The 27,457-nt window shown below is 32.7% G+C and overlaps 6 protein-coding genes across 12 annotated transcripts; 3 read left to right on the forward strand and 3 right to left on the reverse strand.

The window, feature by feature from the left end:
• Positions 1–1,370: 1,370 nt before the first annotated feature.
• Positions 1,371–2,877, forward strand: LOC110621758 (protein BIC1). Its single transcript, XM_021766044.2, has one exon. The coding sequence runs from the start codon at positions 1,559–1,561 to the stop codon at positions 2,084–2,086; it is 528 nt and encodes a 175-aa protein (XP_021621736.1). The 5' UTR covers positions 1,371–1,558; the 3' UTR covers positions 2,087–2,877.
• LOC110621757 (protein CIA1) lies at positions 2,665–8,522 on the reverse strand. 2 transcript variants are annotated; one of them, XM_021766042.2, is made up of 10 exons: positions 8,158–8,519; positions 7,106–7,252; positions 6,781–6,999; positions 6,615–6,676; positions 6,288–6,353; positions 6,097–6,168; positions 5,099–5,161; positions 4,391–4,460; positions 3,546–3,629; positions 2,665–2,877 (listed from the first exon to the last, which is right to left on the reverse strand). In XM_021766042.2, the coding sequence occupies exons 1-10, from the start codon at positions 8,350–8,352 to the stop codon at positions 2,806–2,808; spliced, it is 1,050 nt and encodes a 349-aa protein (XP_021621734.1). In that variant the 5' UTR covers positions 8,353–8,519; the 3' UTR covers positions 2,665–2,805. The 2 variants fall into 2 exon arrangements, with proteins under 2 accessions (XP_021621734.1, XP_021621735.1); XM_021766043.2 differs by lacking the exon at positions 2,665–2,877 and adding an exon at positions 2,900–3,298 and having other exon boundaries at positions 8,158–8,522.
• Positions 8,523–9,711: 1,189 nt separating this feature from the next.
• Positions 9,712–11,741, forward strand: LOC122724394 (cytochrome b-c1 complex subunit 9, mitochondrial). Its single transcript, XM_043959210.1, has 3 exons — positions 9,712–9,915; positions 10,461–10,508; positions 11,433–11,741. Exons 1-3 carry the CDS (start codon positions 9,796–9,798, stop codon positions 11,481–11,483), a joined length of 219 nt encoding a protein of 72 aa, XP_043815145.1. The 5' UTR covers positions 9,712–9,795; the 3' UTR covers positions 11,484–11,741.
• A 752-nt stretch (positions 11,742–12,493) lies between these two features.
• On the reverse strand, positions 12,494–15,485 carry LOC110621760 (iron-sulfur assembly protein IscA-like 2, mitochondrial). 4 transcript variants are annotated; one of them, XR_002489016.2, is made up of 5 exons: positions 15,175–15,483; positions 14,418–14,548; positions 14,191–14,299; positions 12,728–12,868; positions 12,494–12,688 (listed from the first exon to the last, which is right to left on the reverse strand). XR_002489016.2 is itself a non-coding variant. In XM_021766048.2 (4 exons), exons 1-4 carry the CDS (start codon positions 15,337–15,339, stop codon positions 12,803–12,805), a joined length of 471 nt encoding a protein of 156 aa, XP_021621740.1. In that variant the 5' UTR covers positions 15,340–15,484; the 3' UTR covers positions 12,494–12,802. The 4 variants fall into 4 exon arrangements, 2 of the variants coding, with proteins under 2 accessions (XP_021621740.1, XP_043815144.1); XR_002489017.2 differs by lacking the exon at positions 12,494–12,688 and adding an exon at positions 13,710–13,884 and having other exon boundaries at positions 12,739–12,868; positions 15,175–15,485; XM_021766048.2 differs by having other exon boundaries at positions 12,494–12,868; positions 15,175–15,484.
• Positions 15,486–16,816: 1,331 nt separating this feature from the next.
• LOC110621759 (glucosamine 6-phosphate N-acetyltransferase) lies at positions 16,817–18,794 on the forward strand. 2 transcript variants are annotated; one of them, XM_021766047.2, is made up of 3 exons: positions 16,817–16,949; positions 17,063–17,143; positions 18,164–18,794. In XM_021766047.2, exon 3 carries the CDS (start codon positions 18,185–18,187, stop codon positions 18,656–18,658), a length of 474 nt encoding a protein of 157 aa, XP_021621739.1. In that variant the 5' UTR covers positions 16,817–16,949; positions 17,063–17,143; positions 18,164–18,184; the 3' UTR covers positions 18,659–18,794. The 2 variants fall into 2 exon arrangements, with proteins under 2 accessions (XP_021621739.1, XP_021621738.1); XM_021766046.2 differs by having other exon boundaries at positions 16,819–17,143.
• Positions 18,795–20,389: 1,595 nt separating this feature from the next.
• LOC110621238 (uncharacterized protein At5g03900, chloroplastic) lies at positions 20,390–26,936 on the reverse strand. 2 transcript variants are annotated; one of them, XM_021765432.2, is made up of 14 exons: positions 26,409–26,933; positions 25,652–25,759; positions 25,452–25,552; positions 25,237–25,320; positions 24,646–24,721; positions 24,492–24,557; positions 23,770–23,859; positions 23,310–23,375; positions 22,947–23,086; positions 22,766–22,852; positions 22,619–22,682; positions 21,933–22,076; positions 20,907–21,063; positions 20,390–20,786 (listed from the first exon to the last, which is right to left on the reverse strand). In XM_021765432.2, the coding sequence occupies exons 1-13, from the start codon at positions 26,808–26,810 to the stop codon at positions 20,920–20,922; spliced, it is 1,572 nt and encodes a 523-aa protein (XP_021621124.1). In that variant the 5' UTR covers positions 26,811–26,933; the 3' UTR covers positions 20,390–20,786; positions 20,907–20,919. The 2 variants fall into 2 exon arrangements, with proteins under 2 accessions (XP_021621124.1, XP_043815143.1); XM_043959208.1 differs by lacking the exons at positions 20,390–20,786; positions 20,907–21,063; positions 21,933–22,076 and adding an exon at positions 22,171–22,191 and having other exon boundaries at positions 26,409–26,936.
• Positions 26,937–27,457: the final 521 nt, after the last annotated feature.

Raw genomic sequence — 27,457 nt, forward strand, 5'->3', positions numbered from 1 at the left:
ATAGTTGGGCCCGATTTCATTGTCGGGCCCGATTTCAATTAAAGCCGATGATTAACATGTGCGCGTGTGTATATAAATATTCAATTTGATTTTAATTAAATTTAATAATTGATTTTTTTTTATTGTTTGTTTAATTTTAGACATCAATCTCAATACTAGACAACAATTAATAATTAGTGAAATAAAATTATTAAAATCAATAATAACTAATTGATTTAATAATATTAAAATAGTTTAAAATTAAATAAATTAAAACAATTAAGTACAAGTAACAAAATTAAGAGGAAATATTTAAACTAAAGGCATAATATTTCTAAAAAATATCTGCAGCCAAAACAAAACACTCCCTTCTCTTGAAATTAATTAATAAATGAAAATAAAAATATAGTCCCAATCTTTCCTTTAAAGAAAATTTGGAAGTATATATTTATTGAATTTTCCTCAATAAATAAATAAAAAATAAATACCCTTTTGAAATCAAAACCTATAAGCTGGTTGGCCACAAACAATCAGAAACTGCAAAATCAACAACCTCACAATCTTCCAAAAATCAATCACACGAATCAGCAGACTTGATTAATTAGGGCTGTACACAGTTTGGTTTTTGGCCAGAATTGAAATACCACCCATTGTTTCCCAGCTAAAGGGATTGAAATTGAGTTTAGGTCATTTGCAATTTTAATTTAATTAATTTAATTACATTTTTTTAATTATAGTTTCAATTTAGTTCAATTTTTAATCAAATTTAACTATTAAATTTATATTTTCTTAAGGATTGATATAAAATCAAAATAAATATATATATTTTAATTCTAAATTAAACTATTACATTTTCAGTTTTAAATCAAACCATGCAATCACACAATAACAAATAAGTTAATTTTTAAAAATAATTTTCTCAAGAGATATTTTTCATATACAATTTTTTTTCAAAACAAATAGAATATTAAATAAAACACTATGATTTTCTTTTTAATTTATTAAAATAGGATTAATATAACAGTTATGCTCAACAATAATTTCGAAAGTAATATTTAATATTTTAATTCAATTAAAATATTAATATTTATTATTTGAAGTATGAAACATGAAAATTTATTTTTATAATAAATTATAAAAAATTATTTTTTTATTAACATTTAATTAAATAATAAAAAAATTTATACTTTTAATTTTATTGTATTTTTTTATTAATTAAAATTTAAAATTTTAAAATTATTTCAATTGTATATATCATTAGTTTTTATCGTTAATACCAAATAGGACGACGATGTGCTGGTAGTAGTAGCACTGCATAGTATATAATCTCCCGAAAACCACACAAAATGGAATCCAATAGATCCAAGAACAAGACACATACACTTGTCACTTACCTTACACAGAACAAATTAAAGGTGACGTGTCTACTAACACCCCACCCATTCTCCTTCCTTTATTCCCCACATCCTCAGATTCACCTCCATCTAATAACCTCCTGTATTATTCTTTTTTCTTGCCAATACCACGCAGAGACCCATTAGAGAGATCTTGGACAAAGATATAGCTTCAGCTCACCAGCATGAAGTCTCGTAGTCTTCCACCAGAACCAAGCAAAACCAATCTCCAGTTTCTTCAAAATCACATTGATACACATGCGCACAGCTTCTTGTCTTCCAATACTGCCTACGATCTTCACCATTCCCAGGAAAGTGATGGAAAGAAGAATGATTTAAAATGCATACCTTCAAAGACGACGACTGCCGTCCTCCAGGGGCAGGAGCCACCAGTTACGGCAGAAGATGATGCAGTAAAGGTGGCTAGACGTCGTGAAGAGTCGGCTAGTAGTGATTGTTTGTCCTCCAAGGCGTTACAGGATGATTATTGTGGACGTGAAAGACTCAAGAGACATAGGATTGAGGTTGCAGGGAGTGTTTGGATCCCTGATATTTGGGGTCAGGAGGAGCTTTTGAAGGACTGGATAGATTGTTCTGCATTTGATGCTTCTTTAGTGAATAACAGGATTAAGTCTGCTCGTGCAGCTTTGGTTGAACAAGGAAGAACAGCTACCACCTGTTCTGGAAGATTAAGAATAGAAAACAGGTGTTGAATTTGATGACGAGCTATCTATCAAATTGTTTTCCAATTCCCACTTATTTTCCATTGTTTTGATATTAATTAGAGTAATAATGACATGGTCTATTAATTCCCTGGTTATGAAATTGGATTACTTCGCTGTTGCTTGTTTTTCCAAGTAATTAGAATTGCATGAACACGAGATTTCGGAATTAATTTTTGAACTGAACTCTATTGTCTTTGTTTGTACAAACAACATTTCATCAGAATGTGGATAGGAGTTGTGAACCACGTCTTGCTCGTGTGGTGGGGCTTTGGTTTTTTTTTTTTTCTTTTTTTTTTCTTTTTTTTTTTTGTGGAATTAAATATTGAACGAGAGCCACAAGAAGCAGCCTCCATAACACTCCGACACTACAGCCTTCATAGTTCTCCAGTCGTGAAAACAATTCCAACATGATTGAAGTAAAATTAACAAACAAAAAGGTATGCATCAACCTTGTTATTTGAAAGCAGTTCTAGTTTAACTTAAAGGATAAGTGATTAGTTCTGTACCAGAGTTTCTAATGCCAGGATGGAAGAGATTGAAGGGGAAGGGAAGGGAAGAGAAGAGACTGAAAGGTCTACAACTGACAAATTTATTGGCAAAATAGAATACAAAAACCAATAATTCTGCCGTTTCTCAAAAAATCAACAATTCACATCATAAACATTGATAAAATGAAAGGCAAAAGGGGGAACTTGCAAAAAGATGAATCATGAAATAGTTGCCAGCTCCCATATCTTTATTGTTCCATCATCACTTGCAGAAGCAAGAAGCCGGTTCTCCTGTCAGGTTTTAACAACCATATACAGAAAGATATTATTAGGTGCCGCGTTACCAAGGGACCGTCGAGGGAGATAAATTAAGGATATTCAGGCATCATTCACACTAGGACTGATAATCACTTCTCCCCACCCCGTATCTCTCAATTTCTCTCCATTGAAGATCCGGTTTAAAAAAAGAAAAATAGAAAAGAAAAAGACGTAGGCCCGAAAAACCATTAGTCTACGGGAAGGAATGGTCCAACTCGGAACTCCTAATCACCTAGGGCTGTTTGTGGAAACATCTTTTAATGCAACCACCGTATGTTGTATTACAATGGGTCCCGTGTAGGACCCACTATAATGAATGGCCAATATATAATCACTATGTATACAAAGGTTGTATTGAATAATTTCTCCTGTTTGTAGGAAGTACCCGAAAGATCTGTCAAAAACCAGAATGAGGAAATAAGCATCATGTATCACTTGGGTATTTTAAAAGATTTTTGTCTATATAGCAAAACCGATTTAATCCTCCAATCGTGAGAAGACAACTGTAAATTTATCTTCACTTCACAAATGATAAAAAGGAGCATTACTTTATCAGAAGAGTACCCCATGATCCATCCACCCCTACAAATATTAGTAGTTTACAAAAATAAAATCTCAATGATTTCCACAAGAGAACTTACCCCAGGTCCCCATTGCACTGAATTTATGTCCATATCATGAGCCTTTTCACTTTTCAGCAATAGTTTATATGTAGGACCGTTAACCTGGAGGAAACATAAGCAAGTCTTTTCAATTCAATTCATCTTTTCCAAACTCAGTAAGTGAAAATTATGGCACTCTCAATGAGTGAAAATTTTCAACAAAAAAAAAAAGTGAGAATTAGAACCAAGAAAAGGTAAGCCAGATGGAACTCTCAGGGATCCATAATTGTGAAATTTATTATATGAGATTTCATTCATGCTCCATTATAAACCTCCACATGCATAACTCTGACAATGGTTTCGTTTGGTTAGACACTGCAGATCCTATGCCTTGATGCTGAATGCAATTCCTTCTTATCAGTAAAATATTTTGTGTATTTTCATGAAGGAATTGGTACATATATATCCAATAAACTCCTAACTAATTAGGAATGTAAATCCCTAAGATTAAGCTAATTATATATTGATATACTTTCCTTAACACTTGTCAACAAATACAAGAATGTAAGGCTTTGCCAAGCAAGATTTAGCTTAGAAAAATGAATGAAGGATCCTCTACATGAAACATGCATAAATGAATTCAAATGTAAATGGCATAAATGAATTAAACGGCTTTTCTCATATATACATACGCATGCATGCATTTTTTTATTAATATATATATATATATAGCAGCAAGCGTGTCTGCTAGCAGTTTCACATGCATCACAAGCAAGCTAGAGGTGAATGCTACATCAATATCACCCCAAATGTCAAATGATGAACAATTCCCGTGGTGATGAATCAGTAGGTACAACAAATGTGAGGATGAAATGGTAAAATACCAAACCATCTTTGCTCTCCACAAAAAATCGAATGGCATCATCAGCTGCTCCACTGGCTATAATACCTTCCCTGTCACATTCATATAAGAAATATAATAAATTCAGTGCCAGAACATAAAAGGAATATCTTAGCAATGCAGATAAAATACGGTTGAAGTGTGCAGAAAAAGACAATTTTCCCCATGTACTTGGAGATTCTTTGATATCCCTATAAAAACATGCTGAAGTCTTGTTCACATGACAGGCCCATCATCATAAACTTTTTTACCATCTTTCCTTTCAGAAAGAATGAAATGAGATGAACAACCAACAAAAATAGAAAACCTAAAAGTATTCAAATTTAATTTTGTAATGAAAGAATGTAAGAATAAATCAGCCTATGTCTTGCATAAATTTCTTCGAACTCCAGATTCCGTGGCCATTGTTTTGGTTTCTCAATCCTACATGGTTCATACGCTACATAATAAATTATATGATGTTCTGCAGCAGTTGAGACAACATTCAGCACAAAATCACTTCCGTAGAAGTTCAAGGAGACAGACTAATATCTAAGGCATATTTAAGCCTTAGAATATTATAACTACTGTTCAAATGTTAATGTGAAAAAAAAAAAAAAAGAATTTGCAATTAATCGAAAAAAGAAAGTTATGGTGGGAGATGTAAAACCATGAGCAGATAATTATTGCAATTAATTGAATTTTTTGCTACCTTGACCAGTCAACTGAAAAAATAGTTCGATCGTGATAACCCGATAGAGTGCAAACGTGAGTCCTGAAAAAAAAAAATCAACAATTCTCAGTTTGCAAATAGGCATGCACACACCATAACTACACTATAGCTTATAAAAGCATAAAATAAACAAAAGATCAATCCCTTAGGGATGTATGCTGGTCAATAAACCAAAATAGGATGCCATTTGAATATACCCTTGGCTTGATTGAAGCTATTTTCTATCAATGGAAAATCAATTATATAATAGGATAAGCATGATTTTCATAAATTTGAAGGGGGAAAAAGGAACTTTAATTATGTGAAAAGAATTTTATAATAGTAAAATTACTGAGAAAATACTAATGTTTAAGTCAGGCAATGTTATGTTCCACATAACTCGCACTGGTCCAATTTTTCTGAAACTATCTTGTTATCCAGCCTTTTAAGAGAAATGAACTTTAAAATTGTTGACACTCAGTGGAAGCAGTAGTAAAATCCCAAAATTCTACCTGTTTCCCTTTTTGTAACTATTATAATTCAGGAACTAAAGGAGAAGGTCATAAATTTCTCTTGGTTAAACGAAGGTAGACAAGTAATTATGATTATCGAGTAGGTTTGTAATACAAATTTATATTGCCAAACAACCCCATACTGCTTCACTCAGAAAACCAGATTATAATGTGTCATAGCCATATCCTGAATTCCTGAATTATTCACAAACAGAAACTCAATGATAATTCTGAAAGTATTCACAACATAACAGATTCTTGTATGCATACAGTCTATCACTTGGCATAAAATGCTTTCCATAAAATATTTCAGCAATACAAGGATTCACATTTAGTGGAGGAGCCTTTTTCTTTCTTTAAATTACAGTATAATCTGTGAAATAGAGAATATCTCTAAACCTATTTGTTTACTCATAAATATAACATCTCAAACAGCATTATGCATACTGTCATAGGTAGAAGATTCAATAAGTGCACATTTCTCACCAAGGTGTGCGGACATCACCAGATACCATTCTTCCAATATCTGTTTCCCATATCTTTAGCGTAAGATCATCACTGCAAAATAAATCCAGTTTCTTTCAGCTCCCCTTACATGAATTGTTGTGATAGGATTCCTCCACATTAAGGTAAAATTATCATAATCAAATATCTAAAAAGGGAAAAGTTTCACATACCTACAGGTAACCATTTTATCTCCTTCGGCATTAAAAGAAAGTGCCCAAACAGTAGAAGTGTGACCACTGAAAATAAAACAAGCTATATCTATGTAGGCCAATTAGCATATCACAAAAATAAATTTGGCTTTGCAAAAGAAATCAAGTTCATGCAAGACCTAATTGACCAAGTTATATCAATTATATCATATTGCAAGACTGGGAAATAAAAAATAAAAAAGAATAACAAGGATGTGTCCATATGAGGAACAAAAACGCAAATGAGAAGGAAAAATAAAAGGAAGGAAGGAGGGAGGATAGAGACCAAGTAAGAAGTAAGGGTTGTACCTGTTGGGTTCACTCAAGGTTTGGACGCAGCACCAATCACCCTCACCATCCTCAGCCCAAACCTGTAATTAACATTTAGAAGATAATAGCAATCCATTGTCTGTACAAGGAGCTCTGTTATCAGAGAGGAAATTGAAGTGGAAAAGCAATTTAACCACTACAGTACCTTAATGGTGTTATCATAGCTACAAGAAAACAAAATGTCCATGGTTGGATGCCACTTGACCATTTTAACATCTTGTTTATGTCCTTGCAATACTGAAACACACTCAAACTCGTTCCCTGGCATTACTTCCCAAATCCACACAGCTTTATCTCGACTGCATGTTGCAAGCAGAGATCCAGAAGCATTCCAAGACACACTTTTGACTTCATTTTCATGACCCTATTTTTCATCAGAAGGGTTGGGGGTTGCCATACAAATAAGAAGTGACAACCAACAAGAGATTCCAGCAGCATAAATAGATAGCACAATTAAATTAAAAACATACCTCCAAAGTAGAAACACATTCAAAATCACCCCCAATGTTTTCCCAAACGGCAGTAGTGGCATCAAAGCTTGCGGTGGCCAATAATTTCCCAGATGGCGACCAGGCACAGGATCGAACAGTTCTTGTGTGTGTCTCTTCCAAAACTGCCTGCATAAGTCACATGAAATCTTCATGAATTCCAAGATAAAATCAATCAACTCACTCTCATCACAAATAGCGTCTCCTACAATTTACCATCAATCTCAAAGCAAAGCAATGGAGGTTGAAAGAAAAACAGGGTGGGATAAAAGTCCAGGCACTGAGATGGATAGGCCATTCAGATCAAGGCCAGCCAAATAACCAGCTAATAGTGGAATTGTAAGCTTACACATAACATGCACTACTAGCACTTTTTTCATTGGCCCAGCTGAATAACTAACAGCAGAACAGTAAACTCACATCTCACAGCTCAGTTGGAATAGGCAACACTTACTTATTTCACATTTGAAATGAAGTGCGGATTATAGTTTAGTTTCACAGAAGCATACAGCAGACAGAGGACAAAGAGACAGTTTCCACCTTTCTGGTCAAAGATAATTGTGCAACTCTGATTACTCAGTGTGCAAATTAATTAGCATCATTATTCATTAGGCAAAAAACTGAATTGAAGGAATAGTCGGAGTATATCTGCTAGCATCTAAGTCCTAGAAACCAGTATTCCTAACATTTTAAAAAATGGGAATATAATGATAACCCCTTTATATTAACACTTCCAACGCTCGGCATGTAAGAATCAACAAGCCAAAATTCCCTCCTCTACCGTTTTTATAGTATACAAAAATGCTCATTATAAAATGAATAAAAGATGATTATACTATTGTAATAAGAAAAACTATTTATAGCATCTACTCAACAAGCCTAATCCAACTATTTAACTCTATTAAGTTCAATTATTGCTTGATCAAAAATCCAAAAAGCATAATTCGACTTCTATTTTCACATCCACACTTGCATTTGCTCCGCAACCAGACAGGAAAAATAATATAATCAAAGGAAATAGGAAATCACACAACCTTGCAGTCCCAAAAGCGAGAGGAAGGGCTCTGCTCCCAGATTCGTACAGTCTTATCGCCACTACAAGAAGCAAATACCGGAGGAATGTCACCAGTTCCACTAGCTGGATTCCAGGCGATGCTCCAAACCCTATCGGTGTGGCCTTGGAGTTTCTGGATCTCCCTGAGCTCATAGTTTCCGTCGACTAAGTCCATGGCATCAATTGCACACAAATAAATGACGACGTATGACCGGAGAAAATTGGATAGCGATCAAGCGGTAGAGTTTATGAAGCGAAGCGAAGAGTAATCGAGGAAAGCTGAAGTGAAGAAGTTTGCTTCAACTCTTCTGTTCGCGAACAGTAAAATCAGGAACAGTTGAAAGTTTTACACGAGCGCCGACCTGGGCTTCGACGTCTTGTCGTCTCGTCTGTTTCTGTTACTGTTCATAATTAAAATATAATGGGCAGTTAAATCAAATTTAAAAGAAAATTATTGTGAATTTTTACTTATTTGTTAAATATAAATTTAATAAATAAATATATTCTAGAGACTTAATATTATATTAATCTGTATAATTTTAAAGCATAGGCATTGCAAATAAAAATATTCTATAATTAAATTTATAGAAATATTAAATTAAACAAATGTATTTGTAAGTACACAAGAATAATTTTAAAAAATAATTCACTAATTATTTGAATCTAGTTTAAAGGGTCTTTGATTTAACTTATAAAAATTTAATTTAAGAGCATTTTAAATTTCAAGTAATTATTTATTTAATAAAAATATTTTAAGTAATAAATAGTTTTTAAGCACATTTATTATTAAAATTACTAAAAAATATTAAATTAAATATTTAATAAAATTTTAATATAATAATTTATTTCATCAAAATAATTTATAAACTGAATGTTTATAAGAATTAAAATACAAATTAGATATTAAAATACATAAATAAGATTGCATCAAACCTTAAAATGTTTAAAATTATTAATTATTATTTAATATGTACTCTAAATACAAAACATTTTCCTCTTGTAAATACAAAAGTAAATTTAAACGCACAAAATTAATTTACTAACAAATTATATTCTCATAAATTAGAATATGATTATTTTAAATATATAAATATAATGAATTGTAATATATTAGTTTATTTGAATGAAATTAATTGCTTATTTTATAAGTTTATAACATAGTTTAAGTTTTATAAAATTATAATTTATGACATATTAACTCATGTAAAAATAAAATTAATTTATAAGTTTACCCCTATTATTTATTGATAATAAATTAAAGATATATGAATTATAAATACAAATATATAGGTTATAAACAAATTAAAAAAAATAAACTGGAATTCAAATAAATAATTTGAATTCATCATTTAAACGAAATTAACAATATTATTATTATTACTATTATTAGTATTATTATTAATAGTAGTAGAAAATAGGATGCCCTAAAACTTGGTCACCAAAGGTAATCTAGGGTTTTGTTGACTAATCGTTTATAGACTCAAGTAATTGGGTCGACCCGTTGACTAGCCCGTTTTATCTATCTACAATTCATCGTTACGATTCACAAAGCATCTCCAATTTTTATTGCCTCTGCAAGCCCTAGAGCTCAGATCCGACGATATCGAAGCTGATCGCCATGGAGTATACCACTCGAAGAAGTCAAGGGGGCCTCTTTGAAGGTCTATACAGGCTGGTCATGCGCCGCAACTCCATCTACGTCACCTTCGTCATTGCCGGAGCTTTCGCCGGTGAACGGGTAAGCATTCGGAATTTTTTAATCTGAATCTCTTATTTCGCTATATTTGATCATCCCGATTTTACATGAGCTAATCTTGATTTCTAAAGGGAGTTGGGCGGTCTTGTGTTTGTTGTTGTTAATTATGGTACTTGGATTTCATTATATTTAGTAAGTGTCTCTTAGGTTGGCTATGTGCTTTGTTAATTTGAAACCTCGGATCAGAAATGTTGGACATTATGGTTGTTTCCGTGTATCCAAAATCATATAATAGACTTTTACAGATTGATGGATATGGACATCCTGTTTACAGAGATTATCTTCCACCAGTTCTCTGTTTTCTAATGGAGGTTTTGGTCTTTTTTTCTTTTTTCAGTATTTTAGAATAGGATTCAAAATTTAGAAAAGAAATTGAATAATATTGATGCTGAATAAGGTTGCTTGTTTGTAAGAGGAATAAAGAGAGCCTTATTATGTACTTAATTTAGCTAAATATTTGTGGCAGTACATTATCCAGCACTAGTTTCTTTTGAATTCTAACTTATGTTGCAATTTGCTGGTTGTAGGCTGTTGATTATGGAGTTCGTAAGCTTTGGGAACACAACAATGTTGGGGTATTTCACCTCTCCTATATGCATTATTTGTGTTTAATTTTGTTGATTTCACGTGAATGTGTGAACCGCCTAAGCTTTGTATTTACCAGTTAACTACTTGAATTATAGATCAATCATCAATGTAATTTTATAGATGATATGTAAAAGTTTTCATGGCTATCTAAACTTATACAGCTCATCCGTTCTAATTAATCTCTAGTTTCGGATGAAACTATTTCCTGATTTCATGAATTTAAGAGTTTGGTTATATTGCCACATGAGTATTTCCCTATATTGTAGTCTCATAACTGCTTATAATTATGTGAATAGGTCGTATCCTGTTTAATTCCATGGAGGCAAAAAAACTGTTGCTGATCCATTTTAGTTGCTTAGAGAAGTGGCTGTATTCCATTTGAAATTTCCCAATAAACTTCAATTTAAGCTGTAGTTTTTATTTTCTTTGTACCTTTTGTATTCCTATCTTCCCCTTGCTTCTTGCAATCAGTTGCATATGTTGTCACGTCTTTTGCCGATATGAAATTCCAACTAGGAATTCTTTTATCTGTCATTTTCTGCTACTTAGTTTTGTGAGTTCCGACACAACATTTGACACTGTTTGTGACTGCATAGTCTATTTGTTTTAAATATCATGCTAAATTGATGAGTTCACATCTACATACGCACATGGACGATATTTGCTCAATTTGTGTTGCAATTTGATTTGAGTTGTTATGTGCATGCACATGCACGGTTTTTATCCAATTTGTATCATCGGTCACATCAGACAACTCACAACCTCCTGGATCCAACTACTAGGCTAAAGGAAACTCAGCTTACGAACCCTGACTGCAATACTTGATTACCCTGGCTGCAATGTTTGATTGCTGCTCATTCTCATTACTTGTGTTATGCCTGATATGAATTTTGATGCTTTTATTCTTACAGAAACGTTATGAAGACATTCCAGTTTTAGGGCAAAGGCAATCAGAGGAATGAGTTGCAGTCCTTTTTCTTGCCATTTTGAAGTTTCATGTTGAATATTCGGAGCAAAGCATTGATGTAGTGTAGTTATTTTTGCAATAAGTGTAATTTGTTTGGATGCACCAGGCTTGTTACTAAACCATTGTTTCCTACAGCTGTGCCTTGGGGGATGGTAACACAAGCATAAACTATGTATGGTTACAATGATTTGGCTGAAAACACTGAATTGTTCAGTTTGAATTCCTAAACAGATTTCGTCCTTGTTTGTTTTCTTGTTCTTGGTGTTGCTGGTTGACCATCATGTGTTGCACCAAGTCTCCTAGCCTTCATATTTTGTTACACAAACCATCTATTGTTTCTCAAAGCTGCACATTTGAGAGTTCATGCAAAAAATCTGGCTTGATGAATTATTTAGTTCTGGATATTCATATAAAAAGTCGTTTGACACATCGAGTTATAAATATATAATTATTTAATTTTAAATTTATATTTTTAAATTAACTCTTATTAGGGTTATAAATGAATTGAGTTATCGTGAGCTATACAATACTTCGATTCAATAAGGTTAGGCTCGTTTTTACTCATTTTAGTCCTCAAATTATACAGAGGAATGCACCGAGGACTCCCTTGTAACTTAAGGAGGATGGAAATCAGAGGAGTGCTTTCCTTTCCGCTCACCACCCACCATAAATATTTAGTACGGGCAGAAGCACGCCCGTTGAAGCAAGCTGGTGTAGACTACAACAAGGAAAGAAAAAAGAAAAAAGCCGATGTCAACTACAACCAAGAAAGAAAAAAGAAAGGTGGAAACAAAAAAAGGGACATCTTCACCATCCATAAAGAAAATCTAAACTTCTCGGAGGAGATTCACGCTCTAAACTTTTCAGAAGAGAGGGTATTCTTCCTCATTTATTACATACTTCCCAGAGTCATTACTACCCTCAAATCTAAACTCACGATACAACACAAAATTCCATTCATCTTCTAATATATATTCTATAATCTGAAAACATAATCCCACAATCAGACAAGAAAAAACAATAAAAATAACTTCCATAATACAAAAGTTCTATTAATTACACTGTGGTTGTAATCATTAAAAAATGTATAACCAATTAAATAACAGATGTCAATAGAAGTTTATCAATGATAGAATGGAAAAAAAAGCCCTCATTACATTATTGTTACACAGGGAGTAGGCACAACAATTAGCCTCAAATGATAGTTGGGTGGGTGGGTGGGGGAATAATGTTAAAAAAAGATCCCACAAGTACTAATGAAAACAATATGATGAATTCTAATCTTTATTGGAAATGTTTGGAGCTTTGCTAGTGCTACTGTTTTACCATGAATGAACTTTTACAACTGCATCCACCCACTGCACTTGGATTTGTAGTTACCTACACATGGAACTAGAATTTAGTTCTGCAGCATTGATTGTTAAACAGACAATCATTGAATTGTTGAAAAAAATTATGATAAAGTAGTAGTTTGCATCAAATAGGCATTAATTGCTACCAGAAAGATGCACAGAACATCCAAGCCAACCACTACAAGATGCCTCGAGCTACTTGTATCTAAAGTCTAAACACAGGAGAGCTGGGAACACTTGTCTTAGTCATTGAACTTTCTCTTGCCAACTACCTATAGTTACACTATCATCCTAGGTTGTAACAACTACCACATATTTTGCAGTTACTCCCTTCCAATAATGATGCTGATGCTGATGATATATAAGATTTGTGCTTAATACACTGGGACATGTAATGACCCGCTTAGTTTCAATATAACCTCAATTCTCATTTGAGAGCCAGGAAATATTGTTGACAAAGTCTAAGGTCACTTGGGTATTATTGTTTGAGCTGCGTTAGAAAAAAAAAAAAAAGAAAATTGTTAATTAAGGACTTCTAGATTTTGATTTTAATATAAATTTGATATATTTCAGTAATAAGAATTTCAAAACAGCAAAATAGCTTTTTGAATAGCATTTAAAGGACTTTTTTCTTTCTTTCTTTCTTTTTCCAAAAAGCTGTTTCATACTAGTTTTCTGACTCCCAACCTCAAATCCAATGGAGCCTAAAAGTGCCAGTACCCCAAAATGCTGAAAAGATAGTGCTTCTTGGTATTCGTAGAAATCCACCAAAACCACGAACCACATCAACCTAGATAACTCATACTCTCATCACCTAGATAACTCATACTCCCAAGAGAAAAAAGCTCTCATCACATTCTACCACCTACCTATCCCTCATGTGACCAGACAGAGTTTCTTTACAACCATTGCAAAACACAAATTTGTTTGGTATCTGTTGATGCCAGTTCTAACATGCTTGATTGTGCAGGCACTCTGGACCTGTTAGCTTTCTCATGTCTGCCTCATATAAATAGCCATGGGTGACATCTAATCTTGTCTTCCCTGGAAAATTTTACATTTATGAGATGGCGTTCATTTTTATGCAATCTTATTAGAAGCTCATGCAAATTTCTAAGCAAATATAAATCTAGCAACTTGGGCATGAATGATTAACTACCCCAAACTTCTCTCCCAACTTCTGATAAGTTCAGCCCAAAGCCAACTGAAATGACATAAAGAATAATCCAGTACCTTCTCTTGAATTGCAAATTGAGAGAAATAAAGCTTTACAAATCATACATACACAAATACATGTGTCTGTGTGTGTGTGTGCTTGCATGTGCACAGCAGATAAGTCAAATAACTTACTACAAAAGCAGATCGAATCAGCTCCTCAACATAGTCAACAGTTGCTCCTTTCACAAAATCATATGAAATATTATCAACTACCAATTTGACTCCTCCACTCTCAAACACTCTGCAACAACAGGAAATTCCAGATAAAACCATAAGAAACTAGGTATCAAGCTCTTTCCTATTTAACAAGCAGAAATGGAAAAGCAACAGAGTGCACAGATAAACAGAAAAGAAAAAACCTGTCATCTGGATTGATTTTACTGTCCAAGTCGAACACATACTGGAAACCAGAACAACCACCAGTTTCCACACCTAAGCGAAGCATTTTTTCCTCAGTCAATCCTTCACTGGTTTGCAGTTCCTTCATCCTCTGCAAGGCATCCCTCAACTTAATGGAAAATCTAGATACATAATGATATACAAACACAAACTTCAAAAAATAAAATTTAAATCCCACGAAACCCTCTATGTAATTTTATTAAAGGAATAACAGCCAAAGCTTATGCTACAAAGCATCAATTCGTGAAATCTTCCCTCACAACTGCCATGATGAAACTAACATGAACATTTAATGGCGGTTCATTGTCGGATACTAAAAAAATGTTCTACATATAAATTTTGAATGATGCAGTCGAATGACTCCGATACTATTTAATAAGAACGAAGAGAGCCAGAGAACTGATTGAGAAAGAAAGAAATTGATGCAGCCATAGTCCTAGATTTCATTTTCGTTTGTATGTTACTAATTAAGCCAAATCGTTCTTACTAAACCCAGGAAGGATAAAGAAATTTACAATCTTCCAGCTTTAAAAAAGGGAAAAATTTTAAATTCCTATTTCTTTTTCCCGGTTCCTCTTCAGGCCGAAAATGGCGAAAAAGTTGGAAGAATACCCACCAAATCGAAACATCAACACGAGAGGTCAAAACAGCACCCAACAAAACCCAGATGGCAAAACAATCGAAGGAATCATAAATTCAAGGATTAAATATAATTACCCGGACGCAATTGTCAGTCAAGTAAATAGCTTCATCGAGAGAAGGGGAAGGGGATGGAGAAGAAGTTTCACGAAGGGCAGAAGAGGAGTTTAGCAGCCTGTGATTTTGGCGAATCCGAGAGGTGAAGAAGGGTGTTATGCGAAGAATTAACGATGATCTCGACATGTCGGTTTGTGGGTTTATTCCAGTTTTCTCCCGTTCTAATGGAGTACCATTTTTGTGTACAAGTAGCTGTGCTTGGTCTCTGGGTTCTTTTGGGCCAGGAATATGGAACAGACGAGGAAGGAGGGAGGCTTGTGCTGGACAAACGGCCTTGAATCCACCTCACGTGCTGTTAGGTGTATTGACTTCGGTCGATTCAAAATCAAAATAAAATAAAAATAAAAATTTTAATATTTATAAAAATTAAATCGAATTAATTTTAATTAAAATTAAATTAAATTGATTTCATGAAATTTAAATTTTTAATAAATATTTATTTTTTATATTTTATTTTTAATATTTTAAAATTTAATTAAAATATTTTAATTTTAATATAATTTAATCTCTATATTATTAAAAATTATATACTATAATCACTAATTGATTCGATTTAATTTTTTTAATTTTTTTTAATTAAATTAAATTAAATTAAAATAATTAAAATTTTTAAAATTAAAAATTAAATCGAATCAAAATAAATAAAAAATTAAATTAAAATTTTAAATATTAATTTTTTCAATTGAAATCAAACACTGCTCACTCATGTTAAGAACAAAATTAAATAAGAATACGCGAATTATCAATTTCAAATTTGACATTCTTAAAGTAAATATGTGTCAAAAATAAGATTGTAGTTCATCTATATATATATATATATATCTTAAGTTTAAAAAAAAATCAACGATTTCATTTTGTTTAGATTTTAAATTCCGATAAATCACATATTAAAGAAACAGTGTTATAATTTTTAAAAATTTGAAAATAAATGTATTGATTTGGATATAATTAAAAAATAAAGCATAATGTATTTTCCTAGATATAATGATGATTTTAAATTAACTAATGAAAAATTGAAAAAGAATAATATATACTACTTGATTTATCAAATACAAATAATTGAATAAGATCAAAGTGTTGAAAAAAAATGGTATCAGGATGAGTTTGAGTTTGAGTTTGAATTGAATTTCATATTATTTTATTAAGTCTCTGCGTTTGATATAATTTATTTTAAAGTAAAAATTTTAATAAAATTTTATTTTTTTAAAATTTGAAAAATTAAAAATTTTTATTTTAAAATAAAAGAATTATTAAAATAAATAAATTAAATTTTTATAGAATTTTCTATTCCATGCTAAATAAAAAATTGAATTTCCCATTTGCTTTGCTAAATAATTTTATTTTTTAAATTTAAAAGAATTATTTTTTATTTAAATAAGAGAATTGTTAAAAATAAATCAATTGAATTGAATTAAATTTTTATAAAAATTTTTTATTTTAATTGGAGGTTAAATGAAATATCGAATTTCTCATTTGCTTTGCTAAATAATAGTTGCAAAAGCTACGTTCTAATTGTTCATTGCTTTTGTGATTAGATATGAATGCAGCCAGCGAATGGACCAATTAGGAATTTGTTTCTTGAGCGGGTAATTGAGGGTTGAAATTCATATAACCGGAAAAGGGCCGATTGCGATCCCCAGAATGCTAGTTTGAAAGTTTTCTGTTTGTTTTCGAGAGAGAAATTGCAACTGGAGGTGAGAGCTATACAAGTTGGACTTCTTAGGCCCATTTTCACTGTAAGCTTCACTTGTGCATCTTAGCCCAATTTCTGTAGTAACCAGCAACTGTCAAGTAACCCTCCATTTCTAAATGCCTAATACGTTTTTGGCAATCTTGGGAAACTCTCTAGATCATTTCATCAAACAATTTGGCTGCAAAAACAGAAGCCTAAATTCTAAGCAACTTCCGGCGGATTTCATCATATCTTCAGGTTTTTTTTCTTAAATTAATATCATTAACCAATATTCTTGCAAACTTCTTTTATCATCATCGTGAATGATAGATCTCATTTATTTGCGGTTATCTCGTGGAAGATTGATAAATGAGAGCTGAAGTATTTGGTTATAATTATGTTGCTCATGACAATTGTGCAAACAAATTATAGATCGACTTGCAGGGTCCATGCCAGCAAGATTATGATTTTGGGTGATTTTAGTTGGGATGTTGACACTTCAAGTGGTATTGCATCATACATATTGATAGAAATATCTTATTTTGTAGTAGTTAGCACATAATGGATTATTTAGAGTTTGAAAGTGTAAAGATTATGACCATATGACTGCTTATTCTTGTTCAGAGAAGTAACATTAGAAGGAATTTTCATTCAACATTTCATTTGAATAAAGACATTATACGTTTAAGTGACTTTTGGAATTTTTTTTTTTTGGGATCACATCATAAGCAAACTTTTATGATGTAAAATTAGTATACTGGAAAATTGTATGTAGAAATGTATGAATGTATTGGAAACTGATCAGGGTGATGGTGCTGAATTATTATGTGGCATATTCATGCTTCTATGGAGATGTGTTTTTAAGCGCTAGAATAAACCTCAAGTTGTTGAAATTTTCCTTCATTCACAAACGTTAAAGGGATGTTTTTATCCATCAAAGTTTATAGAATTTGATCTTTAAACAACTGTGCTGCCTCGATGGGATTCCTCCGAGCCTTATGGATGGAACTGGAATCATATGTTCACAAATAAATTTGAGACTAAGTTTTAGACGTTGGCTGGTTTGGCTTCTTTTTAAGGTTATAATTTGGTGTACTTGCTTAGCTTATGCAGGTGATTGAAGTTATAAAACCTAATGCACAGAAAAGTGTTTACTTTCAAGTTATCATTTACTTTAGAAACTATCATTTGAAACGCTGTTAAAACACCTCAAAGTTTCCCTTTTTAAATTTATTTCATAAATACTTCAGTGTTAACATATAGTTATGCTTTCTATAGAGAACTGAAGCCATACTGAAGATGGATGGTAGTAACTCATTGAGCAGTGAGCTGAAGTTTCAAGTCCGGAAGTTGGAGAAATCAGACAAAAGCAAAGGTTTTATAGAGCTATTGCAACAGCTAACTGTGTGTGATTCTGTATCAGACAAGGAATTTGAAGAACGATTTCAAGAGATCAGCTCTTATGGTAATGACCATCTGATTTGTGTAATTGAAGATGATCAATCTGGGAAAATTATTGCAACTGGGAGTGTGTTTATTGAAAAGAAGTTCATAAGGAATTGTGGTAAAGTTGGGCATATTGAAGATGTTGTGGTTGATTCCACTGCTCGGGGTCAACAATTAGGAAAGAAAATTATTGAGTTCCTGACAGATCATGCTCATTCAATGGGATGCTACAAAATCATTCTTGACTGCAGTAATGAGAACAAAGCCTTTTATGAGAAGTGTGGATTCAAGCAGAAAGAAATTCAGATGGTTAGGTATTTCATCTGAGAACACATGTTGTCCTCTGAGAATTGAAATTTGCGAATCTGTTGTCAATTTTTGCTGGATTATACTGGAGATTATTTTTATAGAAATGAGAAAATTTTTATGTTATTGTGGTAAATAGAGCAATGATTTTGGTGCAGAGCATTTGTTTCAGCTGTTGGTAGAACAATCATAGAGAATTGCTAGATCCAAAATTATGTTCATTTAACACTCTTCATGAACGTTTGCTTAGTAGAAAATTTTAGTTATGCAGCCAAAGTCAGAAAAAATGGCCAAGAATCAAACCAACACAAGTCTCACCAACATTCAGCTGAAATTATTGTATAATCTGTGGGTTTTGAGTGGCAGCAGGGTCACTAAGAGCTATATAAAGAGGTTGAAAGATGGGGATTGGGGAAGAACAAAAGCATTCCCCGATGCATACTAATGTTCTCTAAAAATGATTTATTATTCCTTATCATATAAATCAAGTAAAGTAATACTTATACTTGCCCCCTAAATTGTGAACTTGGAGCAGCAGGTTGATCTTTGGCAGATTTGACAATAATAATTTGATCTAGAGACTTCCAACTTTTCCTTCATATTATTATCTTTGTAAGCAAATAGATTATACATGTCATAATCGTTTTCAATATCTTAACAATCTTGCATTATTCAAATGTATCTACTTCAGCCTCAGTGATTGGTCATTGGATAATATTTTTGATGTTTCTTGTTTTTCTTCTTAAACCAAGTTGCTTGAACACAAAACACTCCTGCCGTTTTATTTCCAGATATTTGATATGCCTTAATATATAGAAAAAAGATCCTGCCTCTAATTTTGGGGAAGAACTAAAATCTTGCTCGGAAGCATGGCCACGTTTTACACCAGTTGAAAATTTTTAAAGATGAGTTCGTGATTCCTTGATTCCCAGTAGTAATGAAAATATATGGAGGTATAAGATGCATTTAAATCTACGGAGTATCTTCCTTTGGGTGCAGGAACTTGACATACTTCCAAGTAGATTTTGAAACCATTTTTATTTGTAAAGTCCAGATATTGAGACATTTTCTTTGTTATTTAGCAATGTTACAGAAATTTCAGTAATGTTACGATACTAAAAACGAGGTGAAAAGTTTCTCAACTGGAGCCCGAAAATGAAAGTCTTGACGTTCTATTATAATTCGAGTTTCTCTTGGGCAGCTCTTGGCTGAGCGATCCACTAACAATGGTTGGTTTAAATAAATTTAACAAATTAAATTTTATGTTTTATATATTTGGTTTGAAAAAGAATAAAATTTAATTTTAGAATTCAATTTTATGAATTGATAAAGCTAAAACTCAAATCAAAATCAATTTCAAAAAAAGGTGAAATTTCAACTAAATTCTACAAAATTAAGATGATAACAAGTTTCGAGTTAAAAAAGTCCATATTTTCTTATTGTGCACTCTGTTACATCCCATTGCCACACGCACACAGAATTTAAAATAAATATTTATATATAATTAAAATAAACTTGTTACTTAAAAAGAATTTTTTTTATATTAATAATATTTAAATTAATTCTGAATTATATATAAATTTTATCCAGAGAAATTAGGATAAACTCCAATTAAATCTAGATCTCTAATTCAATTGAACCACACAGGGTGGATTCCTTTGCTGACGTCAACATTAATAGAGTATCTGGTTCATGGCTAGGATGTCTTCCACAAATTTAAGCTCCTAAGCCCTAACATGAAATATATCTAAATAAGTAATCAAATGAGATTTTTCTATTATTGAATATAGCAAATATGGTACAATGAAAGGCAGTTTTACACTCGAGAAAACAAAAAATAACAAAGAAGCAGAATCAATGAGTTGAGCACCAGGTGAAGAGTTTATTTCACATTCCCTATTTGCTAGCTTGGATGAAAATGATGGAAAATTTGATAATTTTCCCAGGAAAACATAAATATGTGAACTCTTTGATACTCGAATAAATCAAGGAAATTGCAACTGTACAAGTCATTTTTATCCCTGCCGCTATCAAGAGACTACATTCTTACCATATGAAGATGGATTCCAATCGATCTTCACTAAGAGGCTGCGCATTAAAAGTTGAGATGCTACGATATTCTGAAAGAAGAAAACTGCTGGTTCAACTCCTGAAAGCGCATATAGACTTTCAGAAAACGAGTAAAAAGTGAAAAAGCAATATTCTTGGTAATGCAAGATACACATACAGGATAAGAGTGATTTTAGAAAAACATTGTAAAATTTTTTACCAACAACTATCTCCTACTCTGACTTCTCAATCTCTCGGAATCTCCGATCCCATTCTTGGGCCTCAACATCTTGCTCAATGATGTCCCTGTCAGTACTATAGACAATGCGGTCCTGTCCTATAACCGTCCTTTGGGCCATATCCCGAGCACTCAGAAGCTGAACAGGAAAAACAGCAAAGTGATCATCCCCTAATTAAGTTGACTTGGACAATCTAATTGTTTTTCCGTTAAAAGAAAAGTGAAAATCACTTTACAGTAAGCACAACTTGGACATTTGATAGCAAGTGCACCGTAAACCAGCATGCCATAACTATAGATAATTACTACTTTAGAGTAAGAAAAAATTAAATTCAAGAACGTGACAAAATTAAAAGACACCATCACAAGTGGCAACTACTTCTAACTTAACATGAATACCAATGACACACGTAATTACCAGAAATTGTTCTTAGTTGCAAGAATTGCAGAACATGGATTCATATAAAAAAGTGCCCAAATAGGTTTTGTGTTCTCCAAAAGCTTTTCTTTTCTCTTTAAAGCTTTGCTGAGAGATTTTCGTGCATAACCATAGTGTTAGGACTGAGCCTTTCAATTGCTGCTAATTTCCCAATGAAGATGGGCAAAAGATACTTAAAAAGTTGGACTTAAAATTTAATAGCACGGAAGGGATGCAAAACTTTAAGGAGGATCTTCATCTTGCTATCAGAAAGAACGTACCCAGCTTTTCATTGTGTATGATTTGTTACAAGATGAAGAGATTATCATTAATAAACCAGCAGATTAATGGTGACAAAAGGGTCTTTATTGTTATGTCATGTAATAGGATGACTGGTTATCCTATCCCACTAGCTGGACATGACAAGATATTTAAAAATAGGCCTTAGGGCAATAGGAAATTTTTACCATTTAGAATAATAACTTTGTTTTACTACCCAAAGGCAGCAAAGTATAACCTTTAAGTCTGCCCCTTCATTAACAATCAACAAAAAGGAAAGCGCAACTTGGAATAAGCATTAAAATGGCTACCTTCCGCCTTAGTGAAGGATCAGGCAGTTCAAGTGTTCGAGCAACCTGTTCCCTGGCTTGGTTTCTTTTTTCTATTTCAGCATTCCTCTTGCGAACAAGGAACCAGCGGATCAAAGGAATAGCAAAGAAAGAACCAGCATATATCTGCAAACGTAGTCATTGTAGTGATGGTGTCATATAGACCAAAGCGAAGAAAACCAATAAATATCAGGACATCAAGTACCTAAAGTTTCATCCTTTCATTGTTACTGCATTAATGCTTACACAAACAAATTTATAAATCAGTGCAACAGTCTAGTTTCCGAAGTACATCACAATCATTTAGCAGTAAATGAGAAGAACTTAAATTTCTTTAAAAAAAAAAAAATTAAAACCATTTACTGAGCAGTCTGGAGGGATAAAAGGAAGAATAATAAAGATATCGGGGCTTAATAAAGCAGTTCTTAAGAAAGCATTCCATAAATGCATGTGGATTTAGATAAAAGTTTAAGATATATTATACATTCCAGACTCTTCTTTGAAAGTTACATGGGTCAGATGATTTGTAAAATTTAACTAGCACTTCAACAAAGAGGCCAGGCGAATTGATTATTGTACTTCTAAAAAGTAAATAAAAGGAAAACTCGTGCAACTGCATTGGCAAATAGATTGTCATTTATGTGGAAAAGTGAAATATGAAACAACACCTGAAGTAGAGGAAATATGCCAGAAACAAATTTAATTAATCCACTTGGTGTAACAGCAACATCCCTTCAAGACATGACAGAGATGGAGATATCAGATAGATGAAAGATAAGACTTCAAAGCAAGCATCAATGTCAAGAGAATCACACTTTAACATGGCTCCAAGAATAATGACTCCAAACAGATTAACCCCACCCAATCCAATAACCATTGCTCTCTCTGATGCACTGGTTTTACTGCAAAGTAAAACTACTTGTATGTTAGATAATGGGACTCAACTTCAAAACAATTTTTACCAAATTTAGAGGCATAACCAAGCAAATAAAGAACCTGAATTGCCATTTTTTCTCCCTGAAAAACTTCTCTAGCCCAATCCAGTCTGCCCATCTCCTGCCTACATATTCCTTCCTCCTACTTCTCTGAGAAGAAGCTGTACGCTGAAGTGAAGGAAATCGGTACAGAATATTGCCCTACACAATAGCAATTTGGCTATATCTGTAAGAGGAATCTTCATACAAGATGGCAACAAGGATTAAAGAACTCATCATTGCATGATCACATGATCTTAGAATGCACACGCCAATGACATACAGCTAAGATGAAAAATTTTATTTTACATGTCCATAAACTGCAGACGTGAAAATTTTGAAGAAGATACTTGGCATCTTTGTTTAATTACATTACTTTCCATACCTCTTCATCAATTTCTGGCTGACCATCAAACCGTAGAAGAACTGGTAAAATGTATGACTCATCATTCTGGAACCAAGAAGGAAAAAATAAGCCCTTACAGTACAGCTAGAGAAAGCAAACAACAAAGGTGCAGGGTCAAAATTAATTGAAATATCTTCAATAGATCCATAAGTAGTTCAGTGCAGATTATAGGCTCAAGCAATAATATCATATATATGTTCACTCATCAGAATCAAAACTAAATAACACCACATAAAATTCTAAGCATAACACAACATATTTATTTCAAAATAATTCTACTTGCATGTGCACCAGAGTAGGGAAACTAACCAGGTACTCTCATCCACATTTAAAAAAGAAAGAAACCAGCCTCTCAAAAGTTCTTAGCTATGAAATGATAATGACCATTGACAGCCTCTGACAAGAAAATAACACTTAAAGAAGGGAAGAAAAAGAGTACCATAGTTTGCTCATTAGTCTGTAAATCAAGATATGGAGCAAGTTCTTCAGCTGTGACAACACCACCATTGGAGGAAATGTATTGTCCAATCTGCAAATGCATTCCAATGAAAATCATTAAGAAGTACTACACATGAGTGATTGAGATATTGTTATCAGTTTGACAGACAATATCTATAACAAACCCAAGGTCACAGTTGAAGCAACACTTTTACAAATAATTGTTAACCTCCATTATGTCAATAAACACAAGGACTAAACAACAATATCCCATCAAGAGTGTAGACCTAAAATTGCGAGTACTATACTCGTCTTCATCCATATCAACTCTTGTAGCTGCCTGATTTGACAGTAGATTATGAGTCAGCACTTAAACATGAATAAAAACCATAAGTTGACTTCAGAGATCTGGCTCAAAAGACCAAATGTGCCAGAAATATTGAGTTATCAACATAAAATGATTCACATGAATAAAATAAACTTCAGAAATTTGGGTAAAATCCCATGATGAATGGGCAATTAGTGAGCAACAAGTCTATGAAACTAACACACAAGAAGAAAGGTGGCAAGGATTGGGGACTCAACAAAATTTCATAATTCCTGAAAATAAATTAACCATGATGAAAGAGAAAGCTAACATAATGTGAAGCATAAAGGTACAACCAGCAAGCTGAAATGAAATGTTAAAGCAACGGACCACTGAATTCAGTGCTGAAGTATTACCAACTTCCACCTCTCTTCTTCAATTCCTTGATTAGGATCACCATCCCCAAACACAAATGAGAAGACCTAAAAGTCATATAAATAGTTGACTTTATTTTCAGAGTAAAATATAGCCAGCAGAAAGAGGTACATTTGATTTAGAATTTTAGCTTACAGATTCAATGAAGTTCATTTTGCCATCACCATCTGTTTGTACTTGTCGCCTCCTATAGTAATATGGATCCCAGTACCTGAGGAAAAAAAAATTGCATTAAATTTCTCTAAATTTCACTTTGTCAATAGTTGGAAGCTAGGAGACTCACGCACAGGAAAGCAAGTAGATACCCATGGATACTTGAATGACAGAATAAAAATTCAGAGAAGTCACAAATAGCTTCCAACATTAACTTTGGCAACCAAATATGCATCGCATATTCTCAATAAACCACAACTTATATTTTTACAATCAAATGAATGCTTATAAACTCCACATCACTAGAAAGCACAGGAACACCTAACCAAATAATGTGCAACGAAATTCTATAATCACCATAACTGTATGTGAATGACTAGTTCAAATCTTCAAACACTTAAGGCATGCATGCAGATACTTGCATCAAACTACAGATCTATACATATATGAGATGCAGTCAACAATAAAAAGCATTAATTATGATTCTGTTTTTTTGTTACACATTAATTATGATTTCTAATAATAGAATTATCTAAAGAACTAGTCAGAATTATGTCAGTCAATAGAACATACCAAAATAGATCAGTAGGACTAAAGTAAAAGGTGAATCCTGAATCATATGATCTGCCTCCACGTCTTCCTCGATTGTCTTCTTCACTGTTACCAATAATTTTACTGTTACTACTTTCTTTATCAAGAATTAAAGATAGCATATATATATATATATATATATATATTATATTTCCTAAGACATAGAAGTACAGCTATTCAAGAGTTAGTGCCATTACCTTCTACTTGAAAGCAGAGCTATTATTGTTGTGTAAACAATAACTATTGATGCAATTAGTGCTGTTCCAAAAGAAACTCTAATAAGATATTCAGCTGTGGCCTGTTATAGACAGAAAGCAAATACCATGGTTAAAAACATCTTTTGAAATTAGTTTAGCATACAAATACAAAGAAAATAAACATGGTTAGAATTTGATACCTTTGCTTTTTCTATTAGAGGTTCAACTTTCATCCTAAACGACTTTGATGCAAGTTTTGAGCGGTAATCTTTAGGGAAAACATAAAGCACATCACCTTCATCTGAAACCTGTTAGACCATCTTGACAACAGTTGCATTCATGAATCAAGAACTTCAAAGAGCCAAGAAATAGAACTGAACAATAATGAATAAGTTGCTCTCAAACTCTATGAATGGCAACCAATAAGATTGATTCTTTATCTATCGAATCCAATTAAACAAATCTAAGGAAAAATGAAGAGAGAAAGTGTTAACTTCGTTTCAGCATTTTTTTGCTTTTTCCTTTTCTTTTGGCTCTATACTTAGAATACATACATGACCTAGTACTCCTAAAACCTAAAGCAACCGAAGAAATCAATGGCTCACCAAGAATATTGATTTACTGATTGTGCATTTAAAGCACATAACATCCGATATGTACGACTAAAAGAGAAAATTCACGACAGGTAAATCTCAATGCCTCAGCTATCTTCAAGTTGGGTTAGATTCCTACGTTTGCTTAAAGATAAGTTAGCAGCAACTACACTACACTATGTTATTGAAGTTTTTGAACTACAACTCATAGTATCATCGCTTGAAGTAAGATTGTTTTGAAACCTCGCATTCTTCTTTCAAGTTGAATTTGTTTTTCCAATTGTCAATTTGCACAAGAGCGGGAGAGAGAGAGAGAGAGAGAGAGAGAGAGAGAGAGAAAAGAACTGAAATATGAAATGGATACCTCCAAAAAGCCATCAGTATCAGTAGCAAGAGCCTGAAGAGACTTTTGAGCTTCATTCAAGTTAAGCCCAGCCCTGCTGGCTACATCCCCTATCGTAACCCTTCCTCCACAAGCATCAACAGCTTCCATCGTTCGCTTCCTCACATCTGCAGGCAATTTATCGCTCTCCACGGCAGCTCCAGGTCTAATTCCGTTGGGAAAATCAATGCTCGCCCTCACCGAGGCCGCAGAAACCCTAGAATTAGCAACTTTGGAGGCAATTCTGGAGGAACGAAGAGGCTGGATAATAGCAATAGAATCGGGAGGTTTCAGACGAAATGAGGGTTTTGAAGTGAAAATTGGATGAGAATATGGGAGGCGAGATTTGGCGGACACAGTGAAGCAAGTGGATATGGAGGCCATTTTGATTTTCCTTTGGCACTTTCCTAGCAAATTTTGAAAAGTTTTGCCATGAGAGCTGAGTGGAAGCTGTTATAGGCTTATAGCAGCAGCAAGAATGGTCGAGTGGCTTAGAAATTAGAACGGCAGATTTTTCTCTTTTTAAATATTTTTCAAGAAATTGGAGTTTTGAAGTATTATTTTCCTTTTTTATTTTCAACAAATTTTATTTGTGAATTTGACTTTCTTTTTTTAAATATTTTTCAAGAAATTATAGTTAAAAGTACTCTTGTTCTTTTTCCAGATATTCTCAAGAAATTAGGTCAAATATTTTTTTTTTATTTTTTCAAATTGAAAAGACATGAAATTATTACATGAATTTAAAAGTCATATCATAATTCTATTTTGGGAACTAATATAATTAATTTAGAATTATTAAAAATTTATTAATTGGTTATACATCAATAAAGAATGACACCACACAAAATTTAAGAATGACAAATGATTATTTAAAAGTGTGTAATGGTTTTAAAAATAAAGAATTTTAGGTATATAATGACAAGTTTTCAAAGTTTAATCAGCTATATGTTTTATAATGATTATTTTTATAAAAAATATTTTTATATATTTTTATTTATATATGTAATAAATTTATAATAAACAAATTTTAT

This window comes from Manihot esculenta, chromosome 8, assembly GCF_001659605.2.
Source record: "Manihot esculenta cultivar AM560-2 chromosome 8, M.esculenta_v8, whole genome shotgun sequence".
NCBI lineage: Eukaryota > Viridiplantae > Streptophyta > Magnoliopsida > Malpighiales > Euphorbiaceae > Manihot > Manihot esculenta.